Source organism: Sorex fumeus, unplaced genomic scaffold (assembly GCF_029834395.1).
Source record: "Sorex fumeus unplaced genomic scaffold, SorFum_2.1 ptg000033l, whole genome shotgun sequence".
Taxonomy (NCBI): domain Eukaryota; kingdom Metazoa; phylum Chordata; class Mammalia; order Eulipotyphla; family Soricidae; genus Sorex; species Sorex fumeus.
In genome coordinates this window covers 29693703-29716560 of record NW_026606090.1, presented here as the reverse complement: position 1 = coordinate 29716560, position 22858 = coordinate 29693703, and the positions used below count along the sequence as shown (strand labels likewise).

The window sequence follows — 22858 nt, the reverse complement described above, 5'->3', positions numbered from 1 at the left end:
TTGTTTTAGACTCTTTAAAAGAAAAATCTTTGAAAATTCTTTAAATTCTGAGATTGGGATAAAGGATTTGCTTATAATTAAAAAATGTGCCAGAAAAACAATGTACTTATTTTCATTTGCAGTATATTAAAATTTGAACCAGAAACTTAAACCATTTTTAGTAATGACTTGGGATGGGCGAGATAGTGCAGTAAGCAAGGTGCTTGGTTTACACACGTGGACCAGGGTTCCATCCCTAGCATGGTCGCCTGAGCACCAACAGGAGTGATCCCTGACATAGCCAGGTATGCCCCAGAAGTGGAAAAGGGAAGAAAATGGATAAAGAACAACAACAAAATCACACCAAAAGCCAATTATGAGAACAATAAAATGACTGTTGCCAGAAGATAAGTGGGTGGGGGCTGGGCAAAACATGTAGAGAAGGTTGTTTGTATGTTGGTACATGGAAACACCTTTTTATTGGAATCATGATATAGCATATACACACTTTGAATTATGCTGTATATACCTGAAACATATAATGTTATGAGTCAATGTTATGTCAATAGAATTTCAAAAAGGAAGTGGAAGATTGAAACATCTACAAACTACTGAGAGATTGTTATACTCAACCAAACTTATCATTCTCCTATTTGAAAACGTTTACACATGCAGGGGATTATGGTCCACCTGAAGAGCAGTTTGAAGTTCTCTAAACCAGTGTCTCCAAAATGGTCAGTACCACACATAGCGTGTACTGAGACCAATGAGTATTTTTGAGATGAGAGTTGTAGTAGGGTGCTTTTTTGGAGTGCTTCCCGTTTGTTCTCTTGAAGAAGTTAGATTTCTGGGGATGCTGAGCAATTCCACCCCTGCACCCCCCCTTGGAAAGTGTAGGGATAGAAGGTCATAAATTTGCAGATCTAAACAGATACTTAAGCCCCAGCGGAGATTGAAAGATAATGTACGGCAACACGAGTATTGTGAGCTCCATAGATAATGTGTGATTATGTAAATATTTATGCATATAATAAGGATTCTTGAAGTATGAAATATTTGGAAATTTGTTAGGCTATAGCTAAAACCTTATCAGCAAAAACCAGCAGTTAGAAAGGTGAAACAAACACATTACTAGAAATTTGCTTTGCTAGTTAGAGGGAAAGTACAAATGTAGGGTTCCAGTGAAAGGTATATACTTAAATTATTTTGTTTAGAGATTATAGTAAAGTAGGATTTTGACCTTGACAGTGAGAAAGATCATATTGAAAAGAGTGAATGATTTCAACATGTTTGAAAAACATGGAAGAATAGTATGGGGAAACTGAAAAAAGTAAATACTACTCAAAATAAGATGAGAGAGAAAAAAATTCTTCAAATGTGAGTCAAAGAAAATGAACAACAGAAACAAAAATCCCAGGTCTGTCAATAATTGCTTAAAAGTAGCATTAAGAAATTAAAAAATCTTTTTAAAGATAGCCAAAAGAAAATGGGCACTCGTGATCATTGTATAACTGAAACCCAAGCACGAAAGTTTGTAAGTCTCAACTGTACCTCATGGTGTTTCACTAATAAAAAAAAAAGAATTAAAAAAAAAAAAGAATGTTGGGCGTTCCAGTTAAGAAGGTGGCAGCATAGAAGCAATTGTCGGAGGTACAGCAGCTCTCAGTGCTCTGAGAAACTGATGGGGCCACAAAATTTTGTGTGAGTAGACATGGATGCCCCATGGATGTCATGGATATTCTGACTCAGGGAGAGTGCCATTAAAAGAACCAGCAGGTCACCTGCTGTGGAGCGCTGACTGGAGTGTGATAGTGAGGACAGTGGCAATGCAACCACCAGCAGATGGAGGTCCCACAGTTCTTGGCACTATGGGCAGTGGCAGAGTGTTAACAGGTCTGAATTTGGCTCTTCCAGTCCAGCTCAGCACCACTGTTCCTTTTCCTGATAACCCCAAATCACTCTGCCTGTGGCTGGACTCCAGCAACTCAGAACCCAGTTTCCCAAGAACTTAAACTGCCAAAAGTATATGTGGGAGCCACAAACCACTTCTGGCTCAGCCATACAACCTCATTTATCGACCTTGCTTCAGAGAATCATAAATAAATCTTGAAAGAGATCAGCAGCTGCAGTTAATCTCGGAACTGCACAAGACTGGACAGACTAGGGTAGATTGGAAGGGGATAGGTAGCCTGGTGTCTGCCCAAGCAGAGCATCTGGCAGCCACTTGCTTTTAAAATCCAAAATTGCTGCCATGACCCTAGCGAGACTTCACCATTTTGGGATAGATATTCACAATCACAAGCACGATCATCTTGTTGTTTGTTGATTGCCTTGAGCAGGCACCAGTAACGTCTGCTTCGTCCTAGTCCTGAGATTTTAAAGTGCCATATTCAAGGCTCTTTCAGGGCTAAGAGAATGAGACCCATCATTGTTACTGGTATTTGGCATATTGGGTACGCCACGGGGAGTTTGCCAGACCCTGCTGTGTGGGCAGGTTACAACAGGTAGCCTGCCAGGTTGTCCAAAAGTAAATCACTTATCACTTAACTTCCCGTTAATCGTCGATATGCTCGAGCAGGCGCCAGTAATGTCTCCATTCGTCCTTGTCGCGTGCCAGTGTAGCCCAGTGGCATCTGTTCGCTCTGGGAACATGAAGAGCCTCAAACCGATCGTTCATGATCTTGATGAAGAAGTCTGACCATCTGGTAGGTGGGCAGCCACGCGGTCTTTTGACATCCTGTGGGATGTGGGATCCAGTCGGTAACAGCTCTAGTCCAGCGATCATCTTTAAATCTCATTACGTGGCCACCCCATCTGATTTTTGACACCTTGGCAAACGAGACAGTGTCCCTGATTCTTGATCGTTGACAAATGTCAGAACTCCGGATTCTTTCTCTCATTTGAGTGAAACGTGATATTCCAAGCATAGCTCTTTCAATTCCTCTTTGGGAGACCCGAATCGCGTTCTCATTCTGTTTGCGTAGGGCCCAGGTCTCTGAGGCATATGTTAATGCAGGAAGAACAGTGGAATCAAAGAGATGTGCCCAGAGCCGGAGGTTCTTCATCCTCTTAGCTATTTCTTCGATGTTCTTGAAGGCGTTCCAAGCCGCTCTCTTCCTCCTGCGCAGCTCGGGTGCCAGGTCATTTGTCATGTTGACTTCTCGACCTAGGTACACATAGCTGTTGCATTCAGAGATGGTGGTTCCATTGAGAGCGAATGGGGCATCAGGAACGAGGCTGTTTCTCATAAACATTGTCTTCGTAAGATTCAGCTGTAGTCCTACCTTTTCACACTCACGGTCAAAGTCGGCCAGCATTTGTGCCGCTTGGCTGATGTTTGGTGTTATTAAAACAATGTCATCAGCAAAGCGGAGGTGGTGTAGTTGCCGACCATCTATCTTCACTCCCGTTCCTTCCCATTCCAGTCGTCGCATGATGTTCTCGAGGGTGGCACTGAAGAGTTTCGGTGAAATGATATCACCCTGCAGAACCCCTCTCTTGACATCAATGATTACTTCTTTGTAGAATGGTGAGATCCTGGTAGTGAATCCGCAATACAGCTCACGGAGGATCTTGATGTATTGGGCTTGAATGCCCTGATTGGCTAGGGCTTCAATGACCGCTTCTGTCTCAACAGAATCAAAGGCCTTCTTTAAATCAATGAACGTTAAACAGAGCGGCATCTTGAACTCTCGAGAAACCTCAATGAGCTTGGTTATTGTGTGGATATGGTCGATGGTGCTGAATCCTTTGCGGAACCCGGCTTGCTCGCATGGTTGTCCTTCATCTAGTATTCTGCCAATCCTATTTAGGATGACTTGAGTGAACAACTTGTAGATGACAGACAATAGGCAGATCGGGCAATAGTTGCCAATGTCATGGATGTCTCCCTTCTTGAACAGTAGTACAGTCCTGCTGGTTTTCCATTGGGGTGGAACCTTGCATTCAGACAGGTAGCGAGTTAAGAGCCGAGCCAGTGTATTGATGAGTACTGACGGCAGGTTCTTCAGGTGTTCAGGTCTGACCTTGTCTGGGCCGAATGCTGTTTGTTTCTTTACTGACGAAATGGCGTGTTGGATTTCGGAAGGGAGAACGTTGGGAACGACATATCCATCCTGTGGAATTTGGTATGTTGGCAAGTGGACATGGCTATCGAAGAGATTTGAGTAGAAGTCATGGATAATCTTCTCCATTGCCGTTCTGGAGGATGTGATGGATCCATCAGGACGTCGGAGGGCAGACATCTTGGTCTTGTAGTTGGCGAAGGACAGGCGGGCGTTACGAATACTTTTCCCGCCTTCTGCCGCATCTACCAGCACTTCTGCTCTTCTCTCTTTGAGGTCTTCCTTGATCGCATCTCTGCACTGCTTTGCGAGCTCCGACGTTAGCTTGAGGTTGCCTGAGGCATGCGCCAAACCACGTTGGCGAATAAGGTCAAGAGTTTTCGAAGACAGGCGTTTTTTTGACACTACCTCCACTACCCAGCTGCCGCCACACTCCAGGACGCTTTCTGGTCCCGCGCGGCTGCTTTGCGGCCACGCGACTCATCATAAGACACTAAATACCCATCTTCCGGAATTGCCGTACCATATTTGATAGGGTTCAAATATGGTAACACCTACGAGGGCGATTAGAGGTCGCCCCAAAAGCCTCTATCCCTCTCGGAAAGACTGGCAAGCTGCCAAGAGTATTCCGCCCACATGGCAGGGCCTGGCAAGCTATCTGTTGTGTATTCGATATGCCAAAACCAGTAATTACAACTGGTCTCATTCACCTGACCCTGAAGGCTTCACCGACATTGCAGCACTGAGAAGGATGAGAAAGGAGAGGCCGATAAAATCTTAATGCCGAACTAGGTTGCCACAACGAAGGAAGACAAAAATGATCGTCTGTACTTTAAATGCACATACGCTAGCATCAGATGCATCCATTGAGGACCTGATGGTACAAGCGCGAATGATCAAGTACGACATCATTGGTCTGACCGAGACAAGAAGTCACGAATCTCACCATGCCGTTTTTGACACTGGAGAAGAATTGTTCCTCGGAACATGCGATAAAAGAGGTGTTGGAGGCGTCGGTGTCCTTGTCAACACAAACTTGGCCATGAGCATTGATTCATTCGAATGCCTAACAACCCGAATCGGACGTTTACATTTGAATAGATGTGGCTCACTGCCTGCAGTTTCTATCTTCGTTGTCTACGCACCAACATCTCATTATGATGAAAGAGAAATTGAGAAGTTCTACATGGAGCTGGAGAAGTTCTATAAAGAAGACCACACCTTCTACAAGATCATTGTGGGTGATTTGAATGCCAAGATAGGACCGAGAAGATCAGCTGAAGAACTTCACATCGGGACCCATGGCCTAGAATGGAACGAACAGGGTGAGAGACTGTCTGAGTTCATCATGTCGACCAAGACCATCCGTGGTAACTCACAGTTCCAGAAGGCAGAATCTAAATGTTGGACATGGGAGTCTCCCAGTGGATGATTTCACAACGAAGTAGACCACATCATATTCAATCAACGGTTTTGCCTGACCGATGTTGCTGTTGTTCCAAAATTCCAAACGGGATCGGACCACCGTCTCCTTCGTGCAAAATTCTACTTCACAGAGCGGGGAGAAAGGGCTGCAGAGTTTAAAAAGAGAACTCCCAGAATGACCACCAACTGGGAGCTCTTTGGCACTATTGCGGCAATATGGGAAGATGCCATTGTTGACAACATTGACGAGGAATACCATTGACTGGTTCAGCCTCTCCATGATTGTGCGAGGAAAGCCAAGCGAGAAATAATCCAAAAGTAAGAATGAGATAATAAGTGTTGATTCGCCATTGATGGGTATTACACAGAGCCAGGCGGTCAGTTGGTGGGTGTGACCCCTGCCTACTGGAAGATGAAGAATCTGGGTGGAGGATGCTCAGCTCCAATTCGAGCAGGCTTGGAGATCTCAGCCCCAGGACCCACATGCCTTTGTTTCTCTGCCGGTACCTTCATGCTTGTGGAGAGTGGTCTCAGCATGGTGGTGGCTGGTTCTGGAGGTCTTCGGCTGCCAGAGCTTTGCTCGGGGCGGGGAGGGAAACTCCACTCGCCCCCCTGCAAGGGGCTCCAGGGAGGACAGCCAGGCGCAGGGACAGGAGACTCTGCCAAGATATTAATCTGCTGAAAATTTTGGTATGCAGATTTTGTAACTGAAATATCAAGTCTCTCTTGGGGTTGGGGGTTGGGATGGGCTACCTTCCCCCACCTCCCTGTACTTCCAGAAGTCCCAGCAGTCATGTCCACAACCCAAGGCCACCACCCAGTTACAAACCATAATGCACAAAAAGAAAGGAAAAGGGAAGAAGGGAGGGAGGGAAGGGAGCGGCAGTGGGAGAGACACAGAGAGAAAGACAGAGGGAGTAAAGGTGCCTGACACAGAGGGAGATGGGAGTGGGGTGTGGAGTGGAGGAAGAAGGAAATTGGAAACATTGGTGGTGGGAAATGTACACTGGTGGAGGGATGGGTGCTGCAACATTGTATGACTGAAACCGAATCATGAATAGGTTTGTGATGGTCTGTCACATGGTGGTTCAATAAAATATTAAAAAAAAAAAGATCGGTACACAAAAATTGCTGCTCATATTCAATTATAAATTAATATAAATAACTCTTGTATACAGTGACCTGTGTCCCTTCAAAGATTAATTTTTTTGGTTGGGGAGGATTGGGTCATACCCAGCAGTGCTCAGGGCCTATTCTGGGATTTGTTCTCAGGGATCACTCCTGGCTTTGCTCTGGGGACTTTGTATGGTGCTGGGATCAAACCTAAGTTAGCCATGTTCAGGGCAAGTGCCCAAGAATAATCTAAATTGGATTAATTATTGAAATCCTTATGTCTTTTGAAGAATGCCTCCACTGCGGATTAGTCTGTAATTTAAACTATGTTTGCTTTATTTACTTTTGGAGGGCCATGCCTAGCAATGCTCAGGGCTTACTTTTGGCTCTGCACTGAAAGATGTCTCTTGATAATGCTCAGTGGACCATGTGTGGTTCTGGGGATAAAATCTGGGTTGATGGTGTGCAAGGCAAGTGTCTTACCTCTCTTCCCTCTCTCCTGTCCCTTAAAGCTTTTTTTGTTTTGCTTCTTTTTTGTGCTGCAAACAGTAGGGAACTAGGGGCTACTTCTGGGTCAGTGTTACTCACTTCAATAATTATTCCAATAGTTACTCCACTTCAATAGTTACTCCACTTCAATTACTCACTTCAATAATTACTCCAATAGTTACTCCACTTCCATAGTTACTCCACTCCAATAGTTACTCCACTTCAATAATTACTCCCAGCGCTGTTTGGGAAAGTATGTGGTGCTGGGGCTTGAAACTGGTGGTCCCACCTGCAAGGTCGGCACTCTGGCCTTTTGTTTGCTATTGATTAGTCCTCAAACCCAAGGAAATTTAATAAAGATGTTTGGTTTGTTAGCAAACACATTTTCAAATTCTTTGCTTTAGAGCATCTAGAGAGAGTTTTTTTGGTGTTGAACAGAGTATTTATATCTAAACATCAGATATCAGATATTTTAATTAAAATAACATTCTAGGTGGCTGTAGGGGAGAATTATTGAAGTTTTTTTTGTTTTGGCAGTGTGAATGAGTTATTCACACAATTCCAGGATTTTATAGTTGATTTTATAGAACTATATTATTTGTAGAAACTTCAATTTTCTGGCAATTTTGCAAGTGGTCTACTCTGAATAGCAAAAACTTGTCTTCTAGGTTTATAAAAATATATTTTAAGATCATCTATGTGCATCCGTCTCTTACCGCTATTGTCAGTGGGTTTGAATTTATGACAAGTAATAAGTGTATTAACAAGCAGTAGCATTTATAATATTTTACTGTTAATAGAATACATTTTCTTTAGCATACATTTTTTATCTTATTACTGATGATACAAGTGGTAACACCAGGATTTGTGTTGTCAGTTTTAATTCAGTAAATCATAAATTTTATCCAATGCCACAGTTTGCTGATGACTGCCAGTGTAGATGATATTTATTATAAGAGCCCCAAACTTTCAAATGTAGAATCATAATTATACTTTTTTTTTATTAGAGCATGTTATAGTTTGGATTAATGGCTCATTTTGGATGGATGCAAAAAGGAAAAGAAAAAAGGAAAAAACTACAATGAACAATTAAACATAGATAATTGCTGGGTGTTTAAAGATTTCTTCATAGTTTATATTTCTTAATATCAGCAGATTACTCCCAAGTCATAAAAATTTATTTTGCTTATGTCTTATCATTAGAATATGAGGGCCAGAAAGATAGTACATCAGGTAAGGTGCTTTCCTTGCTCTTGGCCAGCCAGGTTCCATTCCTGGCATTCTATAAGGTTCCCCAAGCATCACCAGAAGTGATTCCTGAGTGCAGAGCCAATAGTAAAGGAGTAACCCTGAGCACTATCAGGTGTGTTCTCCTACCCCGCACCCTGCACCCCTGTATCCCTACTCAAAAAAACAACCAAGAGAATATTAGTTGATTAGTATTTCATTGTGTGCATGTGTCACTTCTGCTTGATTTCTCTCTTCTGTCACTGGGTATTTAAGTTGTTTCCAAATCTTGACCATTGCGAAGTATTGAAGAGAACATAGATGTGAATATATCTTTTCAATTAGTGTTTTTTTGTCTGTTATATAGATACTGAGGAGTGGAATTTTTGAGTCTCTTTTTAATTTTTTTTTGGGAAATGTCCCTATTTTTCTGAGGAACTGCCCAGTTTCCATATTCACCCAGTGTATGATGCATGGATTATTTCTCCTTTGAAACAACACTTGATGTGTTTGGTCTTTAGATTCATGGTACTGTCATAGTTGTAAAGTGATACCTCTGTGTAGGTTTTTGTTTTTGTTTGTTTTTTTGGGGGCCACACCGGTGAATCTCAGGGCTTACTCCTGGCTGTGAGCCTGGACTATTTGTGGTGGGCTCAGGAGACCACATGGGATCCTGGGGATTGAACCAGGGTTGGCCACATGCATTCCAAGTGTCCTACCCTCTGTACTCTCCTACCCCGCAGTGTTTTGATTTATATTTCCCTCATAACTAATAATGGTCATAAACACTTATTTTTATTATAGTTTAAGCCACTTGGTTATAATGCTGTTACGTTAGAGTTTATGATTTTGATGTATAAAGTTAATGTATTTTTCCCACCACCAAAGTGCCCCACTCTGCGGCATTGTCTTTGGTCACACCTAGTCTGCCACTTGCCCTCTACAAATTCCTTTCCCCAGCTGTTTGGTAACCTCAGCTTTTTAAAATGTGCCTCTTGACCATCTCTGTGTGTAAAGAGACTCATCTTAGAAGAAGAAATACTAAGTACATAGTTCTTAGATCTAGCACATAGCATTTGTTTCTTTCTTTTATATTCTAGCACGCTCTCTCTCTCTCTTTCCCTCCCATCTCTTTTTAAATTCTAGCTCTTCTGACCTTTATTTGGGCCTGGATATAACTTTTCCTAAATATGTGTGTTTCGTTCTTTAGCCTAAAAAGTCTGTCCTCTTTTTTTTTTCCCAAGATTGCGCTGTATTTGCTCACAAAGTAATTTTGTTTTTGGATTTTGTATCTAGAGCATTTCCATGATGAGTAAAAAAAAGGAAACACAGCGGAAACTTCCTGAGTGGATGTCTGTGCAGAATAAGAAATGTGATGTAGAAGAGAAAAAGGTATGGAGTTTGTCAATTAATTTTACATCCTAGAATTAACTTTGGTAGTAAAATGAGCCAATCCTCACTTGTAATCCTCAATTATTACTTGAATTCGAATTGTTATTAGGTGAATGAACCATAATCTAGTCATTAAATCGCATAGGTGGGCTAGAGCAATAGTACAGTGGGTAGGGTTCTTGCTTTGTATGAGACCAACCTGGGTTCAATCCCTGGCATCACATATGGTCCCCTGAGCACTGCCAGGAGTAATTCCTGAGTGCAGAGTAATTCCCTGAGCATCAATGGTTTGGTCCAAAAGTCAAAAAAAAAAAAAAAGGATTTTAAAACTCATAGATGAATATAAATGAGATTAAAGTGGAATTGAGTTTGCAGCGATAGTTCTTTCTCTTTTTTTTTTTCCTTTTTGTCTAGTTTGTTTGGTTGACCTTACAACTTTGTTCTGGTTCAGATAATAATTTAGGCAGTATTTACTTTGATGAATTTTGATAATTAAAACAATTTGCATCCTCAGATTTAAGATCCTCCCAGTCCTCACTATTTTAAGGCAACATTATTACATCTAGAAGAGTATACGATTACATAAAAACTCATTAATTTAAGTGCGCTTTTGGGCTTGGTGTTTTGGGTCACTTGGGTTATGGTGCTCAGGGGCTATTCTTGAATCTGTGCCCTCAGTAGTGATTCTGAGAGATGCTCAGGAGCCCATGTGGATGCTGGGGATAGAGTTGGGGTCACTGCATGCAAGGCAAGTGTCATAACCCCTCTCCTGTATCTCTTGCTCCTACGAAAGTGCTTTTATAAAAAATAGGATTAAGATTTTTTGGCATATGAACTTCTTAGAAAAATAATTTCACTGTGGAAAGTTTAATTTTGTTACATGGTCCTTATGGCTTCATTAGATACAAAGAATTACTTGAAAAAATTAGAATTATAATTTGGATGCTTCTGTAAATTCTATTATTATGTTGAACATTTTTATTTGATATGGACTTACCTGTTCCTTTTCAAAATTTTCTTTGACTCAAGTCATCTATTCAGAAGAGTGTTTTTGAAGATGACCTCCCCTTCTTAGAATTCACTGGATCCATTATGTATAGTTATGAAGCTAGTGATTGCTCTTTCTTAGCAGAAGATATTAGGTAAGAGGTTTGCTTTTTTTCTAGTTCTATTTGGTTTTGGAACCTTAGAAAAGAACTGTTTTAGTAGTATTTGCAAATTAAGGTGAATGTAAGAGATGGTGAATTCTACATGTAAACTATAACTGATGAATTCTCACTTCTGATAATAAAGCCTTAAATCACTGAATTAAATTTGTAATGTACCTTTTATTTATGTCTTTCTATTTACTGTAACTTTTTGAGTTTTCCTACCTAAGTTGTATATAGAAGTAAAGGCCCTCCCGTTGATCGTCGATTTGCTCGAGCGGGCCCAGTAACGTCTCCATTGGAGACTTTGTTGTTACTGTGTCTGGCATATCGAATACTCTCGGTAGCTTGCCGGGCTCTCCGAGAGGGGCGGAGGAATCGAACTCGGGTCGGCCATGTTGGCCGCTTGTAAGGCGAATGCCCTACCCGCTGTGCTATCGCTCCAGCCCTATATAGAAGTAATGAGTACATTATATTAATTTTAGGGGGAGCAAGGCAAAAATTATTTAATTTCTAAACATCCTCTTATATATTTCATTAAAAAACCAAAATAGTTTGAATAATGATTGTGATTGACTTTTGCATGTAGTTAGCAACAATTATAGCAAATAAGCCAATGAACATTGGAAATGGTTGCTAGTATTTTTAGAAATTGCCTTTTCAAATTAGGATTTTACAGTAATGCAATCTAAATCTTTTGAAACAGTTCCAAATAAATGTAGCAAGAAATTCATTCAAATATTTTTAGAAATTTTTCTACCTACCCATTTTCTTTCACTTTTTGATAGTGGGGATTGAATTTAGTGCCTTACATATGGAAGACTTTTGCTCTGCCACATTCCTAACCCCTGGGTATTTTATTTAGCACAGCGGGTAGGGCGTCTGCCTTGCATGCAGCCAACATGGCTGACCCGAGTTCCTCCGCCCCTCTCGGAGAGCCCAGCAAGCTACCGAGAGTATTCGATATGCCAGACACAGTAACAACAAAGTCTCCAATGGAGATGTTACTGGGCCCGCTCGAGCAAAAATTGTTTTAAATTGGATTAAAAGGGAGTGAGAAATTAAGTTGTTTATTAATGGTTGTAACCTGGAAATAACATTCAGGTGTATTTTTCCCATTGTATATGATCAACTTTGGGTCTCAGATATGGAACTTAATTTATCTCACAGACAAGTTAAAAATCTGTTATTCGTAATTATATAATAAGTCTGTTGTTCTCTCCTTAGAATTGTTACACTGTGTGATACTTGTCATGGGAGAGGGTTTCGGCTGCAGCACTGGTGCTCAGTGGCTATTCCTGGTTCTGTAAACCCTTGTGATGCTTTGGGGACCAATCATATGTGGTGTCAGGGATCAAACTAGAGTTAGCCATCTGCAGGGCAAGCACCTTACTCCCTGTCCTGTTTCTATGGCCCTTTCCTTTATCATAGCTTAGTGTAATACAGATAAGTGATTTAAAAAGAGTTGATAAATTCTGTGTTTTAGGAATTACCGGCAAACCCTGTTGATGGTGGGGTGGACTTACATTATTTTTGGTTATTGTTGGTATAGCTTTTACACAGTGTGATTGTGGTGTGCCTGTGCAGTGTGTTTGTCCTGATTGTGGGCCTCATTGAATTCTTTTGTGTATTTAGGGTTTCAAGTTATATTTTAGTTGGGGCCAGATTGAGTGCCACAGCCACAGTGTTTGCTGGTCAGTAGGGCTCTAGCCCGTGGTGTAGGGTCGGGAGCATCCGTATGTTGATGGGAACTGAACTTAGGGATTTTTACGTGTGGTGCATCGACTAAGCATAGTCAGGGATTGAAACTGGGGCTCCTGCATTCGGAGATAAGCTCCTGGCCCTTGAGTCATCTCCTTGTCCCTTTGGTACTTTAAAAAATAATATTCCCTCTTGACTCTTTCATTTTTAAGTCAGAAAACTATTTGATTCTTTCATAATGTCCACTAGTAATCTCCTTGTCTAATAATTTTTTTAAACTATTTTTAGTTTTTTTTATTAAAAGATTTTTATCCTATTTATGTGTTATATTTTCCTGTTCTTTGTCATGGGTGGCAGTCTTTCGTTTATTATTATTTTTTTATTGTTCACTGTAATTTTACCTTGTGAAATGAATGTTGAATTTTGTTATTGTCAAAAAAAAAGGGGGACCTTTACTACAACAGGTAGGTAAGTTGTTGGAAGGTTGATTTTTCATTTTGTAACTTATTCTTTATTCAAAATGTTTTGTTGGAGTTCTCCTGTTATTCAAGGAGTCCCTGGGACCCTTTCCTCTATATTCAGCCTAGCCAGGCAGGCCTGATGGTTCAGTGTTAGGGCCTGGCTCTGCAGTATTGCCCCAGCATAGACCACCAGGGCTATGCCTGGAGGTATTTAGGGGGCCACCTGGTACAAGAGTTCAAACTTGAGGACTTGCTAGTGCTAGGTAGGAATGCTCTGGCCCTTTGAACATTCTCCCCAGTTCTTGAGATTTAATTTTGAGCTTTGTTCTGTAGAACCAGTCTGCAGAAGTCTTTATTTAGTCTGGGAATAATTTAACTCTGTAATAAGGCACAGCCTTTCTAAAGTCTTTGGCTGATTATTCCAGGTGAACTGTATTCAATCTCTGCTTTCACTTTTCAGAACTTGAATGCCTCTTACTGCTTTGCAAGCCTTAGTGTTGTTCAGTAAGTCTCCTGATGCTTTTTGTATAGCCCCTTGGTTTCATTCTGCACTTGGGTGTCTCTTTTTTCTTAGCTTCCTCCTATCCAGAGCTCCACATATGACTTTCTGTTTAAGAGCTCCTAAATCTCTAGTTCTGAAACCGGTTTCCTGAACTCAGCACTTTACTTGAAATTCTCTCTGTTCTCTTGTCTGGAATGTGTTTGGGGCAGAAAGCTGGGACAGTAATAGGGCTTATCCTTTGCAGAGTGCATATTCCTGTGTTGACCATTGTCCATTGTTTGAGAACTGTGATTTATATTTGTGTAACAGGCTTGTTCATAAAAGAAAGGAATTTCTGATCACTGTTATTCAGTATTGGCTCAAAGCGATGGTTGAACTAAATTTTAAAAAATTTTTAAAATGTAAAAATATGTGAAGTAAGCAAATGTGAATAATGATGTGAATAAAATAAAATTCTGCATTGTTTATACTTATTTTTATGAAATCTTAATAATATTCCCCATAAATCTTTAAGAGATGCAACACTGGACCAGAGAGATAGTTCAGGGGTTAAGGCTTTTGCCTTGCATGAGAGTGACTCTGGTGCTGTTCCTGGTTCTGTGTATGGTTCTCCTGAGCATAGAACTAGGAGTTTAAGTCCTGAGTACTGTCATTTGTGGTCCAAACCGCACCTTCTTCTACCAGAATGAACATTGGAATACAGCTGCAGCCCAATATGTCCTTTCTGGTCTTCCCCTCTATAGTACAGAGGTAATTGCTATCAGAGTTAGTGTTTAGCATGATTTTATGTACCACATACAGTAATTTTATGTGGTAGTTAAAATTTATGATCAAAATTTTATATCCATCAATATAGACTATTTTTCACATTTAAAAGCTTAAAAATTGCTTTTAACCTATATAAATAGACTCTTATCTTTTTCACTCAACTTTTTTTTCTGAGAAAATTTATTTTTAATGTATGTAGTTCAACTTTAGCCTTTATATAATACACCATTGTTCCATCTGGCTACAATCTGTTTATTCTCTTCTGACAGAAATGTTATCATTTGCATTTTTGCCAGTAAGGGCAGCGTTGCAATGAATATTCTTAAACATTTCTGTCTTTGTGTGTACATATGAGAGTTTCATATATCTATGAGAAAAAAATGCCAGGGCATAGTGTTCACGTACCTTAAATGAAATATTGTCAAAGCTTCTTTCTAGAGCATTTTATCATTTTATATTCACTACTATTTAAATTCCCAAATAGATATCCTTTTCATCACTTAATAATATAAAATATAAAGTTCTTAATTTTTTTCTGATTCATCCTTTATTCTTTAATTATTTTTTTAATTTTTAATTTTTTTTTTTTAATCAGTCACCGTGGGGTACAGTTACAGAGTTAAAAGCTTTCATGCTGGCATTCCAGTCACACAATGATCGAGTGCCCATCCCTCCACGAGTGCCCATCCCTCCATGAGCGCCCATCCCTCCACCACCACTGATCCCAGTATCCATTCCTCCCACCACTTTCCCCCATAACCCCCCCACCCCCAAATCCCCCAATCCCATCCCGCTTCTGTGGCAGAGCAGTCCCTTTTGTTCGCTCTCTCCTTTTGGGTGTTGTGGTTTGCAGTAGAGTTATAGTGGCCATCATGTTTGGTCTGTAGTCTACTTTCAGCACCCATTTCCCATCCCGAGCGAGTTTTCCAAAACACTCTTTACTTGGTGTTCCCTTCTCTATCTCAGCTGCCTTTTCCCCCAGCATGTGAAAGCTCTTAATTTTTGCCAGTGGATTTCTTTGAGTTTATTGACAATTTGGTTCTTCTCTTCCTCTTCCCTCTTCTTTTTCTTCTTCCTCCCCCCATCGGTTCCCCCTCCCTTTCCCTCTTCCTCCTCAAAATCATTTTTCTTTTTCTTACTGACTTCCAGAGTGGGCGGGACCTCAGAGGCAGTGCTCAGGAGGCCTGGGAGCCCTTCCTGGCAATTCTTGCTCAGTGTGAAGACCGGGAAAGCAGTGCTGCCCCGCCCTGCTGTTGCAGTGCTCCAGTACCTGTGCCACGCTGGTGCTGCTTGGGACCCCCGGAAACACACCGAGTGATGCTTGGTGGTCTCTAGGGCAGCCCTTGGTGCATGACTGGCATGTAAGCATGTGCCTTAACCCCTGTACTATCTTTCTGACTCCTACTTTAAATTTTTTTTTCAAAAATAGGGCAAGGGATTATATGAGCATCTCACATATGAGTCTTTTTTTTTTCTCCCACAAAGCCACATCCCGGTTCTGTTAATGACCTTTTAAGAAATTTACATATTTTTTCTGGGTGTTTGTTATCAGCTATATGTATCACAGGTGTCTTGTCAGTTTTTTTCCCCTCCCCTCCCCTCCCCTCCCCTCCCCTCCCCTCCCCTCCCCTCCCCTCCCCTCCCCTCCCCTCCCCTCCCCCTCCCTCCCCTCCCCTCCCCCTCCCTCCCTCCCTCCCTCCCTCCCTCCCTCCCTCCCTTCCTTCCTTCCTTCCTTCCTTCCTTCCTTCCTTCCTTCCTTCCTTCCTTCCTTCCCTCCTTCCTTCCCTCCCTCCTTCCTTAATGTAGGAGTCATAGGCTGGAGCCAGAGCACATCTGGAGCAATAGCACAGTGGTACCGCGTTGCCTTACGCACAACTGGCTCAGCCAAGCTGAGTTCAATTCCTTCGACCCTCTTGGAGAGCCCGGCAAGGTACCGAGAGTATCTTGCCCACACGGCAAAGCCTGGCAATCTGGCCATGCTGTATTCGATATGCCAAACACAGTAACAACAAGTCTCACAATGGAGACGTTACTGGGCCCACTCGAGCAACTCGAAGAACAACTGGAGGACAGTGCTATAGTGCTACAATGTAGGAGTACTGCTGTTTGTTCAGCCATTGATTAAGATGATTGAATTGGGCATGAACTCCACATTACTTTTTTATTTTGTTGTATCACCGAGAGATAGATTTACGAAGCTTTTATGTTTGAGATTCAGCATACAATGATGAAGCACCCATCCCTCCACCAGTGCACATTCTCCACCACCAATGTCCCAAGTATTACCCCCCTTCCACATCCCAGTCCTCACCTTGCCTCTATGACAGACAATTTCCCCCATTCTCTCTCTCTAATTTTGGGCATTAATTTTGCACCACCACTCAAGCCAACCTGCCAGGGGCAGATGCTACATAATATATTTTCCATAGCTCGTTTCAAATATCACAAGAGCTCATGTGACCGCAATTCTAAATGTAAATTTCTAGATTGTAAATGGTTGGGTTCCAGAGACATCTCTGTACGGCACTAATCCATTTTGGATTCACTTGGGAGTCTCTAGACCAGGGCTGTTGTTGCACTAAGATGGTGTCTGGAGGCAAATTGTGGGTATGACAGCCAGTCTTCTGAGCAAGAATTGCCAGGGAGGGACAGCTGGGGTCCTCTGCGGCCATGAGGGCTGGAGATGTAGTCCTGAACCCGCATACCTGAGCCTTGCTTGTGAAAGCTCTTGGTCACCGGGATTCCATCTGGAGTAGGCGGGGAGATTGCACCTGCTCATCTTGGGTGCCCTGGTGATATTGGCTCCGTATGGGGTCCTGAGAGATCTCAAACGCTGTGGTATCTTCCGGTACTTGCTGTTGTGTCTCTGGGCTGTCTGTTCAGTCAAATATTGGTCTGAGCTTAACTGCAGCTTTTGATCTCTTTTGAGATTTATTTAGGGTCTCTGAGGCAAGGCCAATAGTAGAGCGGACAGCGTGGCGCTGGAGTTGGTTTGTGTGGGTGACTGCTAATGCTTCCATGTGTATTGGGAAGTGGGGGAGGTAGCCCATCCCAACTCTGAGAGAGCATGTATAGCTGAACCAGAGGTGGTTTGTGGGTGTAACTGCCACATACCTATCGGCCATTTTATTTCTTGGTAAACTTGTTCCCAAGTTGTGGGGGTCTGGCCAAAGGCACAATGGCAATTTTGAGGTATCGGGAAACCTGAAGGCACCGTCAGGCTGCTTATGTACTCATCCCACAGGTACAGGTTGACCTGTTGGCAGAACCATACCCCCTCAGTTTTTTCTTTGAACTTTTTGAGTGGTGTCTGTAGTCATGATGAAGTTAAAGTTTTAATGTAATTAATTTATGCTATTCTTCTTCCTTTAGCAAGAGTCTATCTGATGGATATGTGGTAGGATTTGACATAGAATGGCCGCCAATATACCACAAAGGGCAACTGGGCAAAGTTGCACTAATTCAGTTGTGTGTGTCAGAAAGTAAATGTTACTTGTTTCATATTCCTTCTGCATCAGGTTGGTATTCCTTTTGTTTCATTTCAATAATATTCAATATGGATACTTATTAGTGTAATCCTCCTAAAATTAAGCTTTCAAATTAGCTAGTGCTTCTCATATCACCTTGTTTTTATTTCAGTATTTATATTCTACCTGATTTACTCACATTTATGATTTTTTTAATGTTTGATTTATCTTACCAAACATGGATGTTATTTCTGGTTTGGACAGTAGCGAACTGATGTTCAGTGTGTTGACAGAGGTAACATTTAAGTCGGTTGCTATCTTGTCATTTAACAACAGCACTTTTTTATTTTAGATAATAAAAATACTTAACATACATGTATTTATGAATTTAAACCTAACAGACACAAATTTGGATACAAACTTAAAATGTGTAAGAAATACATAATAAATTTGTCCTGCTTGATAGATTGTATATAATAACAGTAAAGTGTTATAGTTTTTCCCCAGGGATTAAAACTGTTGCTTGAAAATGAAGCAATTAAAAAGGCAGGTGTAGGAATTGAAGGAGATCAGTGGAAACTCCTACGTGACTTTGATGTTAAATTGAAGAGTCTCGTGGAACTAGCAGATGTTGCCAATGAAAAGGTATTAGTAATCTATACATTGTTTCAAGATGTTACTCCTGCATGAGGGTTAGAATTTTTTAACTGAATAACTAATCATTTATTTCTTAATTTGATGTAGAGTTTGTAGAATGGGTCCAGGACTCCCTCTACCAGTTTCAACTTTCCTCCTCCAATGTTCCCAGATTCCCTCCATTCTCAGGCCTCACTCTAAGTCAACTTGACAGGCGTGTTGCAAAGTTTCAGTAACTGCTGCTTCGATCTCATGTTTTCAATTCTGTTGAATCTGTGTTTGGGTATATAGCTATATGCCTCACTCATATCACTGGTATAATTGAAGTCCTGATGCCTGTTACTTCTTGTAACTGATTACTTCTTGTTCTCTTCTTTTCCCTTATTTTTTTTTACTTCTTTGTTCATCTCTTCTCTAAACACTGGAGTCAAGGATGATACAAGCATCCCCTTTTACTACAATACATTTTCTCATCCATTATTCTATATTCCGCAGATAAGTGAGGTCAACTTGTGTTTGTTTTTCTTCTTACTTCACCCAACTTGATATCTCCAGTTCCAACCATGTTGCAGCAAATTGCATAATTTCATTGTTCCTTGCAGCTGCACAGTGTTCCATTTTGTATATGTACCACATCTTCATAGTCTATTCATCTGTCATATGCCTAGGTTGATTCCATATCTTAGCTATTTGGGTGCAACAATGAATAATGGTGTGCATATGTCCTTTTGGAAGAGTGGTTTTAATGTTCTGGTGACAGATGCCCCAAAGTGGAATTGTTCGGTCATGTGGCAGTTCAATTCTAAGTTTATTGAGAACTCTCCATACTGTTTTCCACAGAGGTTGTACTAGACAACATTCCCATCAGCAGTGGACGAGAGTTCCTTTTTCACCACATCCCTGCCAACGTGGATAAATAGTTCCGATTATTTTTGATATGTGCCATTCTTACTAGTGTGAGATAGTATCTCTTTGTTTTTTGATTTGGATTTCTCTGATGACAAGTGATGCTGAATATTTTTTCATGTGCCTACCAGTTTTAGCCCAGATTTTCTCTCTTTTTTTCCATGCAGAAGCTCTTTAACTTTATAAAGTCCCATTTTTGTTTATTTTTAATTTTGTTACCTTTGCCAGTGGTATTGGATCATTGAAGGCATCTTTGAAGTCCATTTCTTGAATTTTTCTGCCTGTATTTTCCCCAGTGTACTTTATAGTTTTTGATCAGATCTCTTGGTCTTTAATCCACTTGAAATTGACTTTTGTTTAAGGTGTAAGATATGGATTCAGTGTTAGTTTCTTACATGTAGTTATCCAGTTTTCCCAGCACCATTTGTTATAGGGGCTGTCTTTACTCCGTTTCATGTTCTCAGCTCCTTTATTGAAAATTAACTGCCCATATGTATGGGGTTTTGTCAGAATATTCAGTTCTGACCAATGGTCAGAGGATCTATTTTTATTCCAGTACCATGCGGGTTTGATAACTATAGCTTTAGAATATGGTTTCAAATTAGGTAGTGAAATTCCTCCCAGTTTCTTATTTTTCATTATGATTCTAATTATTTACAGTCTTTTTTGATTCCCTACAAACTTTTTAATTGATTTTTCTAGATCCTGAAAAAATGTCATTTGAATTTGAATGGGAATTGCATTGAATCTATATAATAACTTAGGTTAGGATAGTAATTTTAATATAATTGATTCTTCCAATTCATGAGCATGGGATATTTTTCTACTTCCAAAGGTTTTCTATCTCTTTCTTAAGTGATTTAAAGTTATCATGTCAGTTTTTATGACTTAAAAGTTTATATGACTTAATGCTTGATATTTTGGTGTACTATTTTAAATGGAAATAAACTACGTGCTTTCTCCTCTGCTTCATTCTTTGTATATTAGAATGTGACTGATTTTTGTGTGTTGACATTGTACCTGATCACTTTGCTGTATTGGTTACTTCTAGGAGCTTTTTGTGGACTCTTTAAGTTCTTCTATTATATCATCTGCAAATAGTGATAGTTTGAGTTCTTCTTTTCCAATTTGGAACCCTTTGATTTGCTTTTCTTGCCTGATTGCTGTAGCCAGTAATATATTATATAGAAATGGAGAGAGTGGACACCCTTCTTGCCTTGTATCTGATCTGAGAGGGAATTCTTTCAGTCTTTCACCACTAAGTATGATTCTGGCTGTAGGCTTGTTATAGATGGCTATCATTATCTTGAGGAAGGTTCCTTCCACCACTATTTTGTTGAGGGTTTTTATGAATGGATGTTGGATCTTGTCAAAGACTTTCTCTTCATCAACTGATAGGATCATATGATTTTATCCTTCTGCAGTGTATTATGTTAATTGATTTGCATATGTTGAAACAACTTGTATGCCTGGAATGAATTCCACTTGATCAGGCTGTATAGTTTTTGTGATAAGTATGGTTTACAATATTGTTAATGATAGGGTTTAATGCATACTCCTTCACTTTACCCTACTGCAGAATGTGCATTTTCCTCTACCATTGTCCCAGTGTCCCCCTTCCCACTGTCTCTGTCTTTCTTTTAACCGACCATTCAGCATGATATTTACAGATATTTACACATAGCAGCAAATTGCATCATTTCATCCTTTCGTCTAGCTGAGTAGTATTCCACTGTGTATATGTATGAGAGTGTCTTTATTCAGTCATCTGTTCTAGATACTTGGATTGTTTCCTGATTTTGACGTAATGAACATTGCAAAATGAATATAGGAATGTAATTGTCTTTCCTGAATAGATTTTTTTTGGTTTATGGGGTAGATGCCCAGAATTGGAGTTGCTGAGTTATATGGGAGCTCAGTTTCTTGTTTTTGGAGAAGTGTCCATATTGATTTCTAAAAAGGATGGACTAGTCAACATTCCCACCAGCAGTGAATGAGACTGCATTTCCTCTGCATCCATGCCAGTACTGGTTGTTTCTGTTCTTTGTGATACATACCAGTCTCACTGGTGGGTGATGATATTTCATTGTTGTTTTGATTTGCATTTCCCTCGTAGAGCCCGGCAAGCTACCGAGAGTATCTCACCCGCATGGCAAAGCCTGGCAAGTTACCCCTGACGTATTCAATAGGCCAAACACAGTAACAAGTCTCACGATGGAGACATTACTGGGCCGCTCAAGCAAATCAATGAACAATGGGAGGACAGATGATAAGTGATAACGAGCATTCTTTCATATACATTTTGGTGTCTGTGTGTCTTTGAGGAAGCTTTTGTTCATGTCTCCCCCAGTCCCCATCCTATTTTTTGATCGGGTTGGTTGACTTTTTTCATGTAAAGTTCTACCAGTGCTTTATATATTTTGGGCATTAACCCTTTAAATGGTGAGTGGTGGGCAGATATCCTCTCCCACTTTCTGGGTTGTCTTCGTTCTTGTCCTTCTTCTGCAGTGCAAAAGCTTCTTAGTTTGATGTAGTCTTGTTTGTTTATCTTTGCTTCAGTTTGCTTGGCCAGTGGGATTGAGTCATTGAAGATACCTCTTGCTTCAGTGTCATGGAGTGTTTTATGTGATATAATTTATGGATTCAGGTCTGATACTGAGGTCTTTAATTCATTTTTTTGTTAAATTTTTACTTTAATGTAGAAAAATGCCATAAATATTGTTACTATTTTAGAATGAACATTGATTGGATAACAAAGCTGCAGTATTAAAATTAATAGATATTGCAGATCAGTTTATGTAAACATTGTTATATCTACAGGGTTGCTAAGTCCTTGTCTAAGAATTTATTAAGTTGTTGCTTTAGGATGCATGTCCTGTCGTCCAGAGACTTCAGGATGTGTGGTCTGGGCCAGTGAAGTAACATGGCAGTATCTGTGGGAGGTGGGTGTGGCTGCCAAGGCTTCAGGAGGTATGGGGGGGGGGGGTAGGGTAGGGGGGCTACCCACCCTGACTCTGAGAAAAACACAGGAGTTTTCAGTCTGGGTACCAGTTAACTGAGATTACTTTCAGATCGATGTCTCTGCAGAAAATATTCTTGAAGCGGTAGACTTGAATCCTTGGTGTGGCTATAGTGGTGGGGTGTGGGTGCTGCTGCCAGTTTAATTTTTATTTGACTTTTGTGCATGGTATTAGAAAGGGATCTGTCTTAAGCTTTTTGCTTGTGATCAACCAGTTATCTCAGCATGATTTATTGAAGATGCTTTCTTTGTTCTACTTTATATTTTTTGCTGTGCTGAAGCGATAGCACAGCGGTAGGGCATTTGCCTTGCACGCAGCTGGCCTGGCCAAGCCGGTTTTGATTTCTCTGCCCCTCTCGGAGAGCTCGGCAAGCTACCAAGAGTATCTCGCCCGCACGGCAAAGTCTGGCAAGCTACCCATGACATATTCAATATGCCAAACACAGTAACAAAGAGTCTCAAAATGGAGACATTACTGGGCCCGCTGGAGCAAATTAATGAACAACGGGAGAACAGTGACAGTGATACTTTTTGCTGTTTTATCAAAGATAAACTAACCAT

General features: G+C 40.7%; 1 protein-coding gene across 1 annotated transcript in view; it reads left to right on the top strand.

The window, feature by feature from the left end:
* The window catches only part of WRN (WRN RecQ like helicase), a 199509-nt gene that overhangs the window by 51634 nt on the left and 125017 nt on the right, over nucleotides 1–22858 (top strand). The window contains exons 3-7 of the mRNA XM_056116631.1: nucleotides 655–713; nucleotides 9594–9689; nucleotides 10719–10831; nucleotides 17642–17787; nucleotides 18233–18381. Of these exons, the coding sequence (XP_055972606.1) occupies nucleotides 711–713; nucleotides 9594–9689; nucleotides 10719–10831; nucleotides 17642–17787; nucleotides 18233–18381 (507 nt within the window). The 5' untranslated portion in view covers nucleotides 655–710. The remainder of the gene's footprint in view (nucleotides 1–654; nucleotides 714–9593; nucleotides 9690–10718; nucleotides 10832–17641; nucleotides 17788–18232; nucleotides 18382–22858) is intronic.